Source organism: Lissotriton helveticus, chromosome 7, assembly GCF_964261635.1.
Source record: "Lissotriton helveticus chromosome 7, aLisHel1.1, whole genome shotgun sequence".
Taxonomy (NCBI): Eukaryota; Metazoa; Chordata; class Amphibia; order Caudata; family Salamandridae; genus Lissotriton; species Lissotriton helveticus.
The window spans coordinates 1,250,414,898-1,250,432,205 of record NC_136068.1 but is presented as its reverse complement, the minus strand read 5'-3'; the positions used below and the strand labels follow the sequence as shown (position 1 = coordinate 1,250,432,205).

General features: G+C 48.3%; 1 protein-coding gene across 1 annotated transcript in view; it reads left to right on the top strand.

The window, feature by feature from the left end:
- The window catches only part of SPAG9 (sperm associated antigen 9), a 2,066,870-nt gene that overhangs the window by 348,399 nt on the left and 1,701,163 nt on the right, over window positions 1–17,308 (top strand). Inside the window, exon 6 of the mRNA XM_078654422.1 lies at window positions 5,113–5,302. Coding sequence (XP_078510548.1) covers window positions 5,113–5,302 — 190 coding nt within the window. The remainder of the gene's footprint in view (window positions 1–5,112; window positions 5,303–17,308) is intronic.

Sequence of the window (17,308 nt, the reverse complement as noted above, 5' to 3'; positions counted from 1 at the left end):
TCCACTCCACTCTGAAGCTCCACTCCACTCTGAAGCTCCACTCCGAAGCTCCACTCCGAAGCTCCACTCCGAAGCTCCACTCCGAAGCTCCACTCCGAAGCTCCACTCTGAAGCTCCACTCTGAAGCTCCACTCTGAAGCTCCACTCTGAAGCTCCACTCTGAAGCTCCACTCTGAAGCTCCACTCTGAAGCTCCACTCTGAAGCTCCACTCTGAAGCTCCACTCTGAAGCTCCACTCTGAAGCTGCACTCTGAAGCTCCACTCTGCACTCTGAAGCTCCACTCTGAAGCTCCGCTCTGAAGCTCCGCTCTGAAGCTCCGCTCTGAAGCTCCACTCTGCACTCTGAAGCTCCACTCTGAAGCTCCACTCTGCACTCTGAAGCTCCACTCTGCACTCTGAAGCTCCACTCTGAAGCTCCACTCTGAAGCTCCACTCTGAAGCTCCACTCTGCACTCTGAAGCTCCACTCTGAAGCTCCACTCTGAAGCTCCACTCTGAAGCTCCACTCTGCACTCTGAAGCTCCACTCTGCACTCTGAAGCTCCACTCTGCACTCTGAAGCTCCACTCTGCACTCTGAAGCTCCACTCTGAAGCTCCACTCTGAAGCTCCACTCTGAAGCTCCACTCTGAAGCTCCACTCTGAAGCTTCACTCTGCACTCTGAAGCTCCACTCTGAAGCTCCACTCTGAAGCTCCACTCTGAAGCTCCACTCTGAAGCTCCACTCTGCACTCTGAAGCTCCACTCTGAAGCTCCACTCTGAAGCTCCACTCTGAAGCTCCACTCTGAAGCTCCACTCTGAAGCTCCACTCTGAAGCTCCACTCTGCACTCTGAAGCTCCACTCTGAAGCTCCACTCTGAAGCTCCACTCTGCACTCTGAAGCTCCACTCTGAAGCTCCACTCTGCACTCTGAAGCTCCACTCTGAAGCTCCACTCTGAAGCTCCACTCTGAAGCTCCACTCTGAAGCTCCACTCTGCACTCTGAAGCTCCACTCTGCACTCTGAAGCTCCACTCTGAAGCTCCACTCTGAAGCTCCACTCTGAAGCTCCACTCTGCACTCTGAAGCTCCACTCTGAAGCTCCACTCTGAAGCTCCACTCTGCACTCTGAAGCTCCACTCTGCACTCTGAAGCTCCACTCTGCACTCTGAAGCTCCACTCTGAAGCTCCACTCTGAAGCTCCACTCTGAAGCTCCACTCTGAAGCTCCACTCTGAAGCTCCACTCTGAAGCCCCACTCTGAAGCTTCACTCTGCACTCTGAAGCTCCACTCTGAAGCTCCACTCTGAAGCTCCACTCTGAAGCTCCACTCTGAAGCTCCACTCTGCACTCTGAAGCTCCACTCTGAAGCTCCACTCTGAAGCTCCACTCTGCACTCTGAAGCTCCACTCTGAAGCTCCACTCTGAAGCTCCACTCTGAAGCTCCACTCTGAAGCTCCACTCTGCACTCTGAAGCTCCACTCTGAAGCTCCACTCTGAAGCTCCACTCTGCACTCTGAAGCTCCACTCTGAAGCTCCACTCTGCACTCTGAAGCTCCACTCTGAAGCTCCACTCTGAAGCTCCACTCTGAAGCTCCACTCTGCACTCTGAAGCTCCACTCGGAAGCTCCACTCTGAAGCTCCACTCGGAAGCTCCACTCGGAAGCTCCACTCGGAAGCTCCACTCGGAAGCTCCACTCGGAAGCTCCACTCGAAAGGGGCAAAGATCGGAGCATCACGGAACTAAAACAAATATAAACAAGGCAGTGAGTGCAGCACCGCCTTAGCAGTGGGATAGCAGCCTTGATAACATCGGAGCAGCCCCTGCGCCCGGCCTCAAAACAATAAAGGCAACTCTAGAATGCAGATTTACCTGTATCCCGCAAGTGATGTACGCAGATGGGAAAGAAACAAATAGCAACCTTGGAGAGCTGGCGGGGCAGGCAAACACAGCATCGGGAGACGCAATATAAATAAAATAACAGCTAGTATCAAATTATACAAAAGCCCAACGTAACGAATTGCTCAAAAAAGTCAAACATCATGTGTACATGAAGACGCAATATAAATTTAAAAAAAAAAACAGCCACCAACAGATTAAAGAAAAGCCCCTCCATAGCGGATCGGTAAATAAACTCCAAACGCATCTGTTTATGCAGCATCACACAACCATCGGGAGACGCAATATAAATAAAATAACAGCTAGTATCAAATTATACAAAAGCCCAACGTAACGAATTGCTCAAAAAAGTCAAACATCATGTGTACATGAAGACGCAATATAAATTAAAAAAAAAAAACAGCCACCAACAGATTAAAGAAAAGCCCCTCCATAGCGGATCGGTAAATAAACTCCAAACGCATCTGTTTATGCAGCATCACACAACCCACATGCCCGTAATATTAAACAAACAAGTGATAGCCGCAAACCTTATCATTTAAATTAGTTAAAAAGCCGTTGTCCGAGCACCCGTGAATTGCCTGAGAGCTGGGGTACAAGCCTTCGCCAATGCAGAACGGGCACAGAGAGGCAGCCTGCTGTGGCGGAGCGCAAAATGATGCCCCCCTGCAGAATGCGAAGAGGCCCCGAGGCTCTTGAGTATAAAGCATGCCTCGCAGATATGTAATGAGCTTGGGCTGAATAGGATCCCCCCGAAAGGCTGCAGGGTTTCTGCATGTTAGCCCCTAAAGAGCGGTAACATTATTAAAGCCGGTTTATGAGGTAATGGACAAAGTAAATGACTTCAACTAAAAAGGGTGTAAAAAAGGGCCGTGTCTTGATTTCGAGTGCTCGATCGGTTTATGAATTATGTGATGACTCGGTTCAGATATGGGGTCCAGGATCAGTACATATCCAAACGCCTTACGCTATCGGCTTGGATAGAAAGTATTGTAACCAAACTCGAGGGGACTTCAGAAGTACAGGGCCATAAAATTCAGCCATCAATGTTTAAAACTAAATAAAAAGGTAGCGTCCCAAAAAAATAAATAAATAAATAGCGCCTTCGGGTAAAGTCCGCGCTATATAAAAATGCATAAATACCTAACTAAATACATACCGCAAATCACTGCCGTCACTCTGCCGGCCTGCGACCAGGAAGTCAGGCAGGCCGGCGCGTCAACAGGAAACAGGAAGTAGGAGGGCGGGAGCCTACCCCGCCTCCCACGGAAGAGCCGCGATTGGACGGAGCCGCCGTGTTTGGAGCACCGGAGCAGGCAGGAGCCTACCCTGCGCCCCGGTGCAGAAGGAGGTAAGAAGAGTCCTGCTGCCGGGCCCTGCAGCTGAGGAGAGCCGCCGCACGAAGGAAGCCGGTGAGTGCGTTGCTGAGCGGGGAAGGGGGAGGCGGGGGGCGCGGGGAAGGGGGAGGCGGGGGGCGCGGGGAAGGGGGGGGCGCGGGGAAAGCATGTGCGGGCGGGCGGGCTTTGTATGTATGTGTGCGTGCGTGTGACTGTGGGGGAGGGGGGTGTGTGTGTGTGAGCGAGTGTCTGTGTGCCTGTATGTGTGTGCCTGCGTGTGCATGCGCTCGCCTGTGTGTGCGTGCGTGCGTGCATGCAGAGGGGTGGGGGCTGCCTGCCTGCGTCTGTAAAAGCAAGGGCTGTGAGTTACTCTGCGCATGCGCGGGGGCAAGCCTGTTCATTCCAAGCCAGCCTCAGCCAGCCTCGGGAAAAACGAAAGTAATAAAAAAGCGAAACTGACACTGCCACTGCAGACAATGCTGCGCGCTCCCGAGGTGAAATCCGGCACTGAAAACGCTCGTAACACTTTGGTGTCCACTCTCCTAAAAACGGATCACATTAGTTGTCGAGCTGACAGCATTCATGCTTCGCATGAATGCTAACGTCAGCTCGACCTAAAAAAGAAGAAAGAACAAAAACTCCTTCCTTTTTCGTACACGTTACCAATATACAATGTGCATGTGTTCAATCAACTGGGCAGGAGGGCCTATTTTCTGACTCAACGCATATTCAAAGGCACTACTGTCAGATCCGGTGTTCACTATTGACTGATACTCATGAGTTCATGCTTCCCACTGCTTTACCAGAAGTACATGAGACTGCTTAGGCTCCTCCGGGAAGGTGGGCCATATCTCTCGGGCAGTACATAAAATGCTTTTATATTACATGAACTTTAGATCATCAAATCCCTATTGCTTTCCCATATCCAACAAGGTCATGAAAATGCTGTTCAAATACAGGTCTGTCGCCGTCCAACAACCCCGCTAACTAACCCTTAACATTCATAGATTTGCAAATATGCAGGAGAGGGTGAACCACCAAAGCGGGAGAAGTGGGGTGTATTGTGCTCTCTCAAAAACTTTCCTAACTGCCAAGTCCCATGCTCGGGCCACTGTGGTGATGCAAAAAGGAGTGTCTGGTAGCAGCCCTCTACCACACATCAGGAGCTTCCAGCTCCTTAACTCTCAACAACAGATAGACAAAGGGATCCCTCAATATATGTGACTTAAGGAGAGATATGAGGGGATTAGAAGGTCTATAGTTCTACCTCATTTGTTAAAATTTAACTGCAGGTGTTGGTTAGTTTTAATAAATTGTTACGTATTTGTTTACATTTTATATTTTAATATTCACATGCGCTAATGCATTTCTAGCATTCACTGTTCTCTATACTTTCCTTGCATTCACTGCAACTATGCACACAAATTGTGATGAGACCCCTTTCTATTTTCCCTCTTTTGTGAATTTACAGATTAGATAATGTTCTGATAGCTCAGAAAAAATTTACCAGGCAACCAAAAACTCTTGACTTTTGGCAGTGGATATTTTTGTCATTTTGTTTGTGATGTCACAATTGTTCTGGGCTGTTTGGATTGAAGACTCACACTGCTTTCCTTCTTTGCTCCACTGGTGTGGACTATATCAGAAGTCTTCATTCATCAGTCTTTTTTCTTCTTTCTTACTTCCTGATCAGTTTTGACCAGTTTCATATTTAGGAATGTTCATTTTTTTGGATCAGGCTGCAACCATTGCAATCACAGAAGATGAATCACTCATTTTCCTTTGTTGAAGGTCTAGCGAGGCAGACTGTTTCTAGGAGATGGACTCTAGTTTGTAGCTGCACTCTATTCCTACTTTGTTTTGGAGATTTAATTAATTTTTGCATTTTTCTTATAACTAGGAAGAACTATCTGATATACACCCAGCAAGTTTGACGTCTAGAACTGTACCTTCTCCAGCGGATTCAGAGAGCACTACCATTTCTAGTTCCCTAAAAGAGCCTCATGAAAGTCCAAGCAGGAATAGAACCTCGCTAGACAACAAGACCATTGGAAAGCAAGTAGTTCAAGGGTCTAGAACTACCTCCACGGGTAAGCCCACGCATTTCTTTTTTGATTATTTTTTTAATAAGGCATGCTATGTTAGAATTCAGAACTGAGGTGCAACCTGAATAGTACTGATAAGCATGCACTGTGATGTCAAAAAGGTTAATCTGCTAGTAACATTGAGTGTTGGAGCACTCTAGTATATCTAGTTGTCAGTAGCCACTGATCTTGCAAAATAAAAACTCAAAGAAGCAGTTTTTTTCTGAAAAACTACTGATCTAGTACTATTGATGGTGCTGATGTAGAAAAATGAAGCAGGCTTTGGAAAAAATAGGCTTAGTCCAGTAAGCAACGGCTGCATTAAGAAAGTAATGAGCGTGTGCGGAGTGGATTGCAGGTAAAATGATGTGTGTGACGGCTTGAGGGATGGTTCATAACAATAGGTGATGGACAATAAGTGCCGAAAATACAGCGACAAGAGTTTATGTAGTCTAGCAAATTTTGGAATTAGTTTGAAAAAAAGCAGATCGGAATTAGAGGTTTAATAAAGTAGGTAGATGCATGGATCCCATCTAGGCCCATGTCTTTATTTAGCTGATTTATCCTTTCAAAACTCTCCATTACTGTGGGGTTTTGGATGTTTAGTTTGGGAATAAGTAGTCTGACAAACTTAATACATTTATTTTTAAAATCTGTTTATTGAGTATATAACTGACAACAAAAATCAGACAAATTGAGGACACATGTCCCTGTGAGTGAAACATCAAAGTAAGTCCACTGTCCACGTTACATAACATAATATTTTGATAAGAACATACATGACAGAGTCAATCCCATTCAATACACCCCCAGGTCTTCCTCTTGGAAGTAAGCTAGGGTAGGAAAAGAAATTGTGCAGTACCATCCTACCACAATCTACCCTGATAGATTTATCGTCTTAGGGATAGACCAAAGGGAACACTCAGTAATCCAAGCATTGCATGGGGCTTTATTGTTATCAAACCGATGGAATGGTTAGTGTCCGGCTATGTATGATGTCCCTATGCATAGGCTCTGTCCTCTATTTGTGGGGACATTTTAGTCTAAGGGAGCAACAGGGATCAGTTGTCAATTTTATACAAATAAAAAAGGAAGAGAAACTCTCCTCAGGGAGAGGGCAAAAAGGGGACGATGCGCAGGGAGAATCTAGGCCATGGGGGGAACGAGAGATTGGTAAGTGGGTAGGAGTTTAGACCTCCTCGCTCAAGTGGGCTGTTCTTGGGATTCCGGTCTCCGACCCCTAAAGTTTGGTTCGAGCGCGTAGTCGGGGGGGGGGGAACCAATAGTTGCAAGGCTCGTATCCGGGGGGGGGGGGGCGGGGGGAACCAACCGGGAGTGTCTGGTCTTAGTAAAATAGTGTATAAGCGGCTGCCAGATGCGGGTAAATGTAGTGTCTGTGTGATTAATGCTGGCAGGAAGTAATTCGAGGGCTAATACATTCCACAAGCGAAGAAACCATGTGGCTACAGGGGTAGGGTGTGGCTTCTTCCAAAAAAGGCTATGGACTGCCTAGCAGCTCCTAACATGTGTCAAGCGCCAGTCTATGAATGTCATAGCAGTTAGTGTTGAGGGTTTAATGCCTAATAAGGTGACTATCGGAGAGGGAGCAATAGGAAACCCCACTACCTCTTTGATATGGCTAAGGATCTCTTTCCAAAACATCGTGAGGCTCGGGCAGGACCACCATGTATGAATAAAGTCTCCTCTGTCTCCCTGGCATTTCCAGAACATCGGGGGAAAGTTTTGGAACAATTGTTGCAAATGGGTTGAGGTGTAGTACCATCGCGTCATGAGTTTGCATTCTGACTCATGTTGCAGTGTACTATGGTATACCATTGTGATATCCTCCCATAATCGGTCCCAGCTTTCTGGAAGTATATCTTCTTCCAGGTCCGAAGCCCACCGCGTCTGATACATGTGGGATGTGGGTGTCTTGGAGTGCTGTGAGACAGTATATGTATGAGAAATCAAACCCTTCGATCCCTCAACTTTGCGAACCAGGGATTCAAAGGCAGTAAGTTGTCTGATGGCTCTGTGAGTGTAGGTCTGGGATCCAAGCCAATGGCGTATTCTGGTTTTATTGCATCTGTGCCCCCTCCGTAAAGTGGAAAGCTTTCCTACATTGTCCAAATGTAAAGAATGTATCACCCTGGTCCATGCACTAAATGCCTGAGGTTGCATTGCAGGGAGAAACATGGGATTATGAGCTATAGGCGTTTTAGGGGAGGGAAATGTAGTCAGCCTTCGTGATACCGCCAGTTTATCCCATATCTCTATTACTGTCTTTGTGGGGTGGCTATATATGCGCACCGGGGGCGGCCCCCGCGAGGAAGCCAAGCCAAGTCCCTCAATGGTCTACAGGACACAGTTCTGTCAAAGTGAAACCGGTGTTTTTCGCTCTCGCGAACCACCCACTCTGATATATACCTAAGAGGGCAAGCCCCATAGTACTCCAGAAGGTTAGGGCACGCAAGCCCACCCCGGTCACGAGGTACCATCAGAATCCTATTAGAATAGCGTGGTCGGGATTTCCCCCATATTAAGTTAGTAAAATCGTGTTGAAGGGCAAGGATATCAGAATGTATTATTGGAGTTGGAAGGGATATAAGGAAGAAGAGACATTTTAATGGTATTGATATGGCCTAACCATGCAAGAGGAAGGTCCCTCCATATGCGCAGTTACTGCCGAATGGCTCTTCTATATCTAGGCCAGTTGTATGAAGTCCATGACGAAAGTGTGGGAGTCCGGTCTAGGCCCAAATACTGTATCGATTTGTCAGACCACTGTACCGGGATCAGTACTTGCAACTCCTGGAGGCCTGAAGAATAAGATTAAGGGCATGAGGCTTGGCAAGATGAATCCAATAACCCAACACATCTTCAAAGGAACGCAGATGAGTAGCCACCGCTGGGAGGGAAGGAGACAGGGAGGAAAGTGAGAGAATGAGGTCGTCAGCAAGGAGGGAGGCTTTATGTTCGTATCCTCCCATGGGGATACCCCGTGTAGTCTGATCACAGCGAATGGCGATGGCCAGGGGTTCAACCACTTGGGCAAACAATAAGGGGGATAGTGGGTTCCCCTGCCTGGTGTCTGGAGATGGGAATAGAAGCACTGAGACGCCCTTTGAGACAAATGCAAGTAGTGGATCGCACATAATGCACCATCAATTTGGAAACCATCACAGGGCCCAATCCTACTTTCTGTAGGACTTCTGTGTAGAATCTCCAAACCACTCGATCAAAAGCTTTCTCAGCGTCTACTTGATCAGGATCAGTAAGACCGGGAAGTTGAAGCTCCAGACAATTTGCCAGGAATTTAGTGTTAATCTTGGCGTCTGTGTTTAAAAGAGCAATAGGGCAATATAAAGTCGGTAGGGAGTGGTCTTTACCAGGGTTAGGAATATGTACTACTTCCGCTTCAGACATCGTTGGGGTAAGACCTGAGACATCTGTGAAATTATTAACCAGATGTAGCAATTGATCTCGCAGCTGTGGGTAAAAGACCCGATAGAATGTTACTGGTGAGCCATCAGGGCCCGGCGTTTTACACATTGGGAATTGCTTCAGAGCACTCGCGATTCTTTCATGGGTAATAGGGTCTTCCATCAAATTAGCATGATAAGCATCAATAGATTCCCAAGGGTAAGAGTTTAGAAAATCAGTGACTGCCTTAAGTTTAAGTTTAAAATATTTATTAAGCGCAGCATACACCTGAGCGGTTTCTTGGCGCTGAGATAGCAGACAGCCAGCTGGGCAGAATCAGTCGCTAAGACATAGACTGAAAAGGCGAGCAGAGCTTAAGACAGAAAAGCCTGAGTGAATAAAAATGTCTTCAATGCTTTACGGAAACTGGAATACTGGGTGAGGGACCGAAGGTGGAAGGGGAGAGAATTCCAGAACATGGGGGCAAGAGTGGAAAATTTCGAGCCACCCTGTTTTTTTTTCCGGTAGCGAGGGACTGCTAAAAGATGTTGTGCCGAGGAGCGGAGGTCTCTGCCAGGGACATAAGCTTTGATGGCTGAAGATATGAAGAGAGGGGCCAGGCCCGTCCTGGCCTGAAACGCCATGCAGCCTAATTTGAACAAGGCGCGTTCCCGAACGGGAAGCCAGTGGAGGGTCTTCAAGAGGGGAGAGATATGATGAAATTTGGGGAGACCGAAGGCAAGGCGGGCCGCCTGGTTCTGCACCAGTTGCAGTTTGCGCAGGCTGTACTGAGGGATGCCATTGAACAGGATGTTCCCGTAGTCCAGGCGGGACAGGACCAGTGCGGACATAATTAGTTTAAGTGCAGAGAAAGAAAAAAAGCGAGAAATAGAGCGGATAGTACGGAGAGTAAGAAAGCAGGAAGAAACCACCGAACCAATCTGGGAGTGCATAGTGAGTTTGTCATTTAGCTTGATGCCAAGAGTCTTAACAGAGGGAGCTGGGGTAGGAGGAGAACTAAAGGAGGGGGGCCAAAATAGAGAATTCCAGGGACTGGAGCAACCACCCGTAACCACAAGTTCCGTCTTATCGGGATTGAGCTTCAGGTGGTTGAAGTTCATCCAGTCCCTGATGAAAGATAGAATAGATTGGAAGTTAGAGATGGAGTCAGGGGAAGAGGACAGGTTAAAGATGAGCTGGAGGTCATCGGCATAGTTATATACCGTGACCTCCAGCTGCTGTAGGGCAAAGATAAGAGGCGAGATATAAAGATTGAACAGTAAAGGAGACAGAGAAGAACCCTGGGGAACACCGCAATGGACCTGGCAGGGGGTAGCTGAAAACTCCCCAAGATGAACCGCCTGGGTCCGGTCCCTCAAAAAGGACGAGAGCCAAATAAGGGCTGAGCCTCCTATGCCCGCCGCCCTGACACGGGAAAGCAAGATGGAATGATCCACCGTGTCAAAAGCGGTGGACAGATCAAGGAGGACCAGCGCCTGAGATTTGCCTACGTCCATACCCTCTCTGAGGGTGTCTAGTACTGACACCACCACTGACTCTGTCGAGTGCTTGGGCCGAAACCCAGCCTGACACGGAGCCAGCCTCCCATTCTCCTCGACAAAGGAGCTGAGCGCAGATGTAACATGTCGCTCAAGCACCTTCCCCAAAAAGGGTAGAAGGGAAATGGGGCGATAGTTGGCCATCACGGAGGGGTCGGCTCCTGGCTTTTTTAAAATGGGGACGATGGAGGCGGATTTTAGTGATGGAGTGACAACCCCTTGAGCCAGTGAGTCATTAAGGAACCCAAGAGGAGGCAAAGTGCAGACAGAGTAGACCTGCCTTAAGATGTGTGCCGGGCATATGTCAGAAGGGGAACCGGATTTAATTTTGGGAAGGAGAGACAGGAAAAGTTCTTCAGAAAGAGGAGGAAAGGAATTGAAAAAGGCTGGGGCGGGGGGAGGCAGGGGGTCCACGAAAAGAGAGGAGGGAGGGGGGATGTTGGATTTAATTGTCGAGATTTTTCCTACGAAGTAGGAATTCAGCGAATCGCAGAGTTTCTGAGAGGGAGGGGGTTTAAGTGAGGTCCTGTCGGAAAAAGCCAGGTCGTGAGTGATGGCAAAGATCTCCTTCGGTTGATTCTCGGCCGCCAAGATTTTGGCCGAGAAATAGGCTTTCTTGGCCTCAGTGATGTTTTTTTTGTAAGTTCCTAAGAGGAGGACATAACGGGTCTTGGAGGTGGGGGAATAGTCCAGTCTCCATCTGCGTTCTGCCCGTCGGACCGTAAGCTTCAATTCTTTCAGATCATTACTGAACCACCGATTGGCGTCTTTAGGGCGCCTAATCGAGGTACGCCGAAGAGGAGCCTGTGCCTTGAGAGAACAGGTTGCTTCTGCATAGAGTTCTCTATAGAAATTCTCTATTTCCAAACTTTTATCAGCCTCCGAAATAGCCCATGTACCGTCTGGACGTTTAAGTTTAACGATATGAGCTCTCGAGGTCTGAGCTCGGAGGTGTCATGCCAAGCATGCCCCGACCTTATCCCCCACTGTGTAGAATTTCTGCTTAAGGGTAAGTAGGAGTTTCTCTGCCTTTTTGGTGCAATGCAAATGCAGTTGGCTCAGTAGTTCAGCAAGAAGCCGTTTAGTGCGGAGGGATGATTGTAAGGGATCCATCTTCTCGTTAATGGGCTGTAATATCCCTAGAGAGGGTGGTTTCTAGTAGCCGAGCTTCTCTGCAATAGATATAGACTAAATAACCCCACGAATTTTGGCTTTAATGGCATCCGATCTAATGGCCTCAGAAGTGTCAGTAAGGTTGTTCGCAAGAAAGAAGGCTCTATCTCTTCCCGAATGTCAGCCACATCCACAGGATCACAGAGAACGTGGGTGGGCAATTTCCATCTAGGTAATGACTCCCTATGTGGGTTGGGGGGTTGTAGGTCCGATAGGGATATATCGGATATCTCTGTGTCGCTCAGTGCATGTAGCAAGGGGAGGGAAAAAAAGTAATAATCGATACAAGAATATGACCGGTGTGCATGAGAGAAAAAGGAATAGTCCTTAGAATCAGGATGTAGATGTCTCCAGGCATCCACTAAGCCTAAGTCAGTAATGGTGTTTCTTAGTGCTGCTGACATCGCCCCAGCGCTTTGGTGTGCTTGTGCAGTGCAATCCCCTTCTGGATTCCAAACCAAATTAAAATCTCCCCCAAGAAGATGCCTGGAGGAGGTTCTCGCCTGGGAGATCCCTCGAGACTCTAAATTAGTATTGCTTCATGTGATGGCCGGGGTGGGGGGATAAAAGGCACAAGCGGCACCTACTGTTACTGGGATTAACGCTGGCAAAATGAGACATTGCGAGAGCATGGAAGGCACCCCGGGCTCCACCGCTGGCGGCCTGGAAGAACGGGCTGGACTTTTGTATGGGGCTTGAACTACCAGTCTATGTGGCTAGGGGCTGCCCTCGGAAACACTTTAAGATCTGGAAGCGATGGGCGGACGACAGGGGTCTGGAGTTGGACCCTCCACCGGAGGAGGCGGCCCTTCCAACTCTGTGAAAGATTGAACTTTACGACATCACAAACTGTAGACTGTGTGTACATAGCGTATATTGTTTATCACCTATAGGTGCTGAACCAAGCAGGTGGCAGTGCTCGGGGGGGGGAGGTCTGTTGTGTACTTTCTTTATTCTTTATCATTTACTGTAAATCACTGAGGTAGCTATTAGGACGATGATGATGGCGATTGACTCTGGGTTACAGAGCTTTGCATACATATGTATCTTCAGTCAATAAAATTTGTTTAAAAAAAAAAAAAAAATCTCCCCCAAGAATAATCGGTGTTGTGACTGACTGCAAGAGATCGCTAAGGTGTAGGTGTAAAAAAGGGTTAAAGATCACCTCCCCCAGGCCATTAGTGCTTTTTAAAAACCTCCCATCTTTGTCTGCTGTAACTTTAGGAGTCGTCACATGCCAGCCGGATTTAATGAAAATGGCTATTCCCCTAGTTTTAGAAGAGGAGCAAGCCCAATATTGAGTACGGTACTTGGGGTGGGATATAAGGCGAGTGTCCGAGGGAAGCAAGTGAGTCTCTTGTATGAAGATGACATCGGGGACTTGTTGGATCAGATATCGCCAAACCTGATGCCTCATATTAAGAGAGTTTAAGCCTTTTTCATTTAGGGAGAGAAACTTAATAGGACTGGTCATAGTACATCCAAAAGGGGGATTCTCCCACAATAGCCCTCACATCAGCACCATGGGTATGTATCCTCCAGCCTTGAGCTCCACAACAAACCTGTTTGCATGGAGGTCCATCATTGGCCCTGAATTAGCAGAATACTTTTGGGCAATCCCCCAAGAATCACTTTTAGTTACTCCAATTTCCCATTTCCCCAGAAACAGCGCGTCCAAGAAGGGAAAACAATCAGTTGGGGAAAAAAGAAAAATAAGATATACAACAAGTGGCCAACTGGGCTATACAATGTCAGAGACTACCAAGAACAGCCCAATGTCAATCAGACGGGCCATTCAGGAAAAGTCACTCTCCTAAGGGACTCTGAAGGGGGGTGGATCGAGGGGGGTGGGGGGGGGGGGGGTGATGGCAGTCACAAAGAGTTTTGTGGGCCTCCGCTACCATCGGTCCGTGGCAATACAAAAAAAGCAATAATTGCTCCGTCCATCGGGTCATCCCCAAGGGAACCTGCAGCAATGTTAATAATGGTATTGTCCTGAGCTACATCTCTACCATGCGTGAGGTCTGGGTGTTAACTTTGGGTTTTCGCAGTACTTCATTTCTCGTCTGGGGATAGGTGGAGTCGGGACCTTGTTTGAAGTATTCTTGTTTAATGTTCCTTTGTATGGGCCAACACGTGTTTCATCGCAGGGAACAGACTGCGAATCTTCAGGGCTGAATGTGAATACATAATCAATCAATCAATCAATCAATCATAGACATTTATAGAGCGCTCTACTTACCCGGAGGGTCTCAAGGCGCTAGGGGGGGGGGGGGGTGCTGCTACTGCCCGAACAGCCAGGTCTTGAGCTTCTTCCTGAAGGCGAGGTGGTCTTGGGTCAGGCGCAGGTCGGTCGGGAGGGAGTTCCAGGTCTTGGCAGCCAGGTAGGAGAAGGACCTTCCTCCTGTTGTCGTTCTTCGGATGCGGGGGACGGCGGCGAGGGCGTGACTGGCTGATCGGAGGTGTCGTTTGGGAGCGTAGAAGTTGATGCGGTTGTTGAGGTAGCTCGGGCCTTGATCGTGTAGGGCTTTGTGTGCGTGGGTGAGGAGACGGAAGGTGATTCTCTTGTTGACCGGGAGCCAGTGCAGGTCTCTTAGGTGTCCGGAGATGTGGCTGTGTCGTGGGATGTCGAGGATGAGTCTGGCCGAGGCGTTCTGGATCCGTTGGAGTCTCTTCTGGAGCTTGGCGGTGGTTCCGGCGTAGAGGGCGTTGCCGTAGTCCAGTCGGCTGGTGACGAGGGCCTGGGTGACAGTCTTCCTGGTCTCGGTGGGGATCCACCGGAAGATTTTCCGTAGCATGCGCAGGATGTTGAAGCACGACGAGGAGACTGCGTTGACTTGCTTGGTCATGGAGAGGGAGGAGTCCAGGATGAAGCCCAGGTTGCGTGCGTGGTCTGTCGGTTTGGGTGCAGTTCCCAGGGCGGGGGGCCACCAGGAGTCGTCCCAGGCGGAGGGCGAGGATCCCAGGATGAGGACTTCCGTCTTGTCCGAGTTCAGCTTCAGGCGGCTGGTCGACATCCACTCGGCTACTTCTTTCATTCCTTCGTGAAGGTTGGCTCTGGCGGCGGCGGGGTCGTTGGTAAGGGAGAGGATCAGCTGGGTATCGTCGGCGTAGGAGATGATGTTCAGGTTGTGTTGGCGTGCGATGGCCACGAGGGGGCTCATGTAGACGTTGAAGAGGGTTGGGCTCAGCGAGGATCCTTGGGATACGCCGCAGATGACTTCGGTGGCCTTTGATTTGTACGGAGGTAGGCGGACTCTCTGGGTTCTTCCGTGGAGGAAGGAGATGATCCATTCCAGTGCCTTCTCCTGGATTCCGACGTTGTAGAGGCGCTGCACTAGGGTGCGGTGGCAGACGGTGTCGAAGGCCGCGGAGAGGTCTAGGAGGATGAGGGCCGCTGTTTCTCCGTTATCCATCAGGGTTCGGATGTCATCGGTGGCCGCGATGAGGGCGGTCTCGGTGCTGTGGTTGGCTCGGAAGCCAGACTGTGAGGGGTCGAGGGATCCGTTCGTCTCGAGGAAGGCGGCCAGTTGCTTGTTGACAAACATTAAATATATATATCTACTATCATTTTTTTCATTCTACGTCCTTTTTGAATACCTTTATCGTGCCCCGATCACAAATCAGGCCGATAGCATGTGTAACAGGAGTGCACTGAAATTATGAACACACTTAGAAATTATAACGATGAATGGCATACATATTTTGTCAGACTCTGTCGTAGGATGTCCAATAAAATTAGGAAATATGTTTAGATTTTAGCTTTATTATTTTCACCAGTCACTTGGGATATCGCCCTGTCAGACACACATCACTTTCCTCACCATTGTCTTTTTCCTTCACCCTATTTCCGGTCAGTATTCACGTGCTATTATGTTTATCGTTCGCTTCATATGAATTCTCTCCCCCTTTTTTTATCACTCACAACACAGAAATGTCACACAATCAGTGATATGGATTCACATTGACACTGAGTCACTCAACGGCATGTTGTTTTGTCACCTGGGTTCTCTCACACCCAAGTCACTATTGTAATATGTTCTATAGTAGAACATGAACACATATGTGTTTTTATGTATTCACATTCAGCCCTGAAGATTCGCAGTCTGTTCCCTGCGATGAAACACGTGTTGGCCCATACAAAGGAACATTAAACAAGAATACTTCAAACAAGAAAAGAACGTTTCTGTACTGATTTATGTTAAACTAATGCTTACCTATTCTCGAAGTCCAAGATTTCTGATTGATGTGCTCAAATTATTTTTCACTACCTGCTTTCGATACCACTATTACTAAGTATCAATTGTAACTGTATAGTGCAGGGGTTTTGCTGTTTGCTATTACTTTGGGGATCCCACGGGGTCCTTTTTCAGAGCGGTTGTGAGGGTTACCGTTCGCCTCATTGCCTATACTGATCACTTACTGTCACCACCACCTTGCGGTTACCCAGGTTGTGCGCCTTTATCCTCTGGAACAGATAAAAACCTCCTAGTTGTTTGCTGGAGTCGGGACCTTGTGTCAAAGGTTTGAGCCAGATGCTCTCACAATCTAGACATGAGGGCCACCATAGAAAGCATGAGAGATCAGATATACCCAGAACACGTTACTCCTTATGGTCTGGCGATCGAGCTGGAGAAGAGCAGCTACTCAGGGAGCGAATGTGGCTAATGATGTCCTGTTGAACTTGTGAAGATTCATGTTCCTGCATGCGCCTCTTGGACCTAGGTGGCATAACAGTGGACCCGAGGTAAAGACAGGTCCTCCCCCTCAGCCTCCAGAGGAAGCTGTGAGAGCTGTTTTGCTTCTCCCTGTGAACGAAGGACTCACCGTTTACCCTCCCAGGTAAACATCAGGGCGAAGGGATGTCCCCACTGATATTTAATATTGAGGTCTCTAAGCTTATCTGTGACTGTTTTGAAGTCTTTCCTCCTCCAGACCGTAGCTGGCGCCAAGTCTTGAAAGATTTGAATCAGAAGTCCATTATACGAAAGAGCTTTGATCCCTTGAACCTTTTTAAAAATGGCTTCCTTGTTGGCAAAGAAGTGGACTGGAGTAAGGATATCTGTGATGAAGTCAGGCCGATTGCGAGGGCCGAAGACACGGTGAGCTCTATCAAGCATAGGGGGCGAAGCTTCTTCATTCTTTCTGATCACTTGTAAGAGTTCTGCTGTGTAAGCCATGATGTCTTTTCCTTTCGCTCCCAATGGAACTCCCCTGATGCGTAGGTTGTTTCGCCTACTGCGATTTTCGATATCTTCTTGCTTCAGCTAGAGGGTAATATTTTGTTCTTCTTTTTCTGCCAGTTCGAGGCATATGAGCTGCAGATCTTACACTGTGCATTAGATCGCCACCTGGTGTTGGGCTCGGATGATAGCATGTTGTTGTCGTCTTGGAAGAAGTCTTTGTAGTCACGAGATAGGTGACTCCTCCGTTGGACGATAGTGCGCATGTGCATCGGCTCCATCCTTAGATTGTTTTTTTCCGCCACTGGGTTCGGATGAAACTTTTCCGCTCCGGTTAGAAATCTACTTTTCAAGTACTTTGACGCGTAAAAACGTATTCAAACTTCACCAAACTACTTTCGATATTGAAAAACATTGTTTCGACTCCATCATCTCGATTTCGGTCATCGATGCGGGCTGTTGGGCCTATCCACGCCGTAAGGCCTACACCTCATGGAAAGGACGCCATTCAAAAGATGCCCCAACTGTGGAGCAAAGTTCCCACACAGTGAGCATCACGAGGTGTGTAACCTGTGCTTATCGCCAGAACACGACAAATCCAGATGCACAGCCTGTGCGTCCTTTCGATTCAAGAAAACCATTCGAGATCGGAGGGCCCGTCGACACGACATACA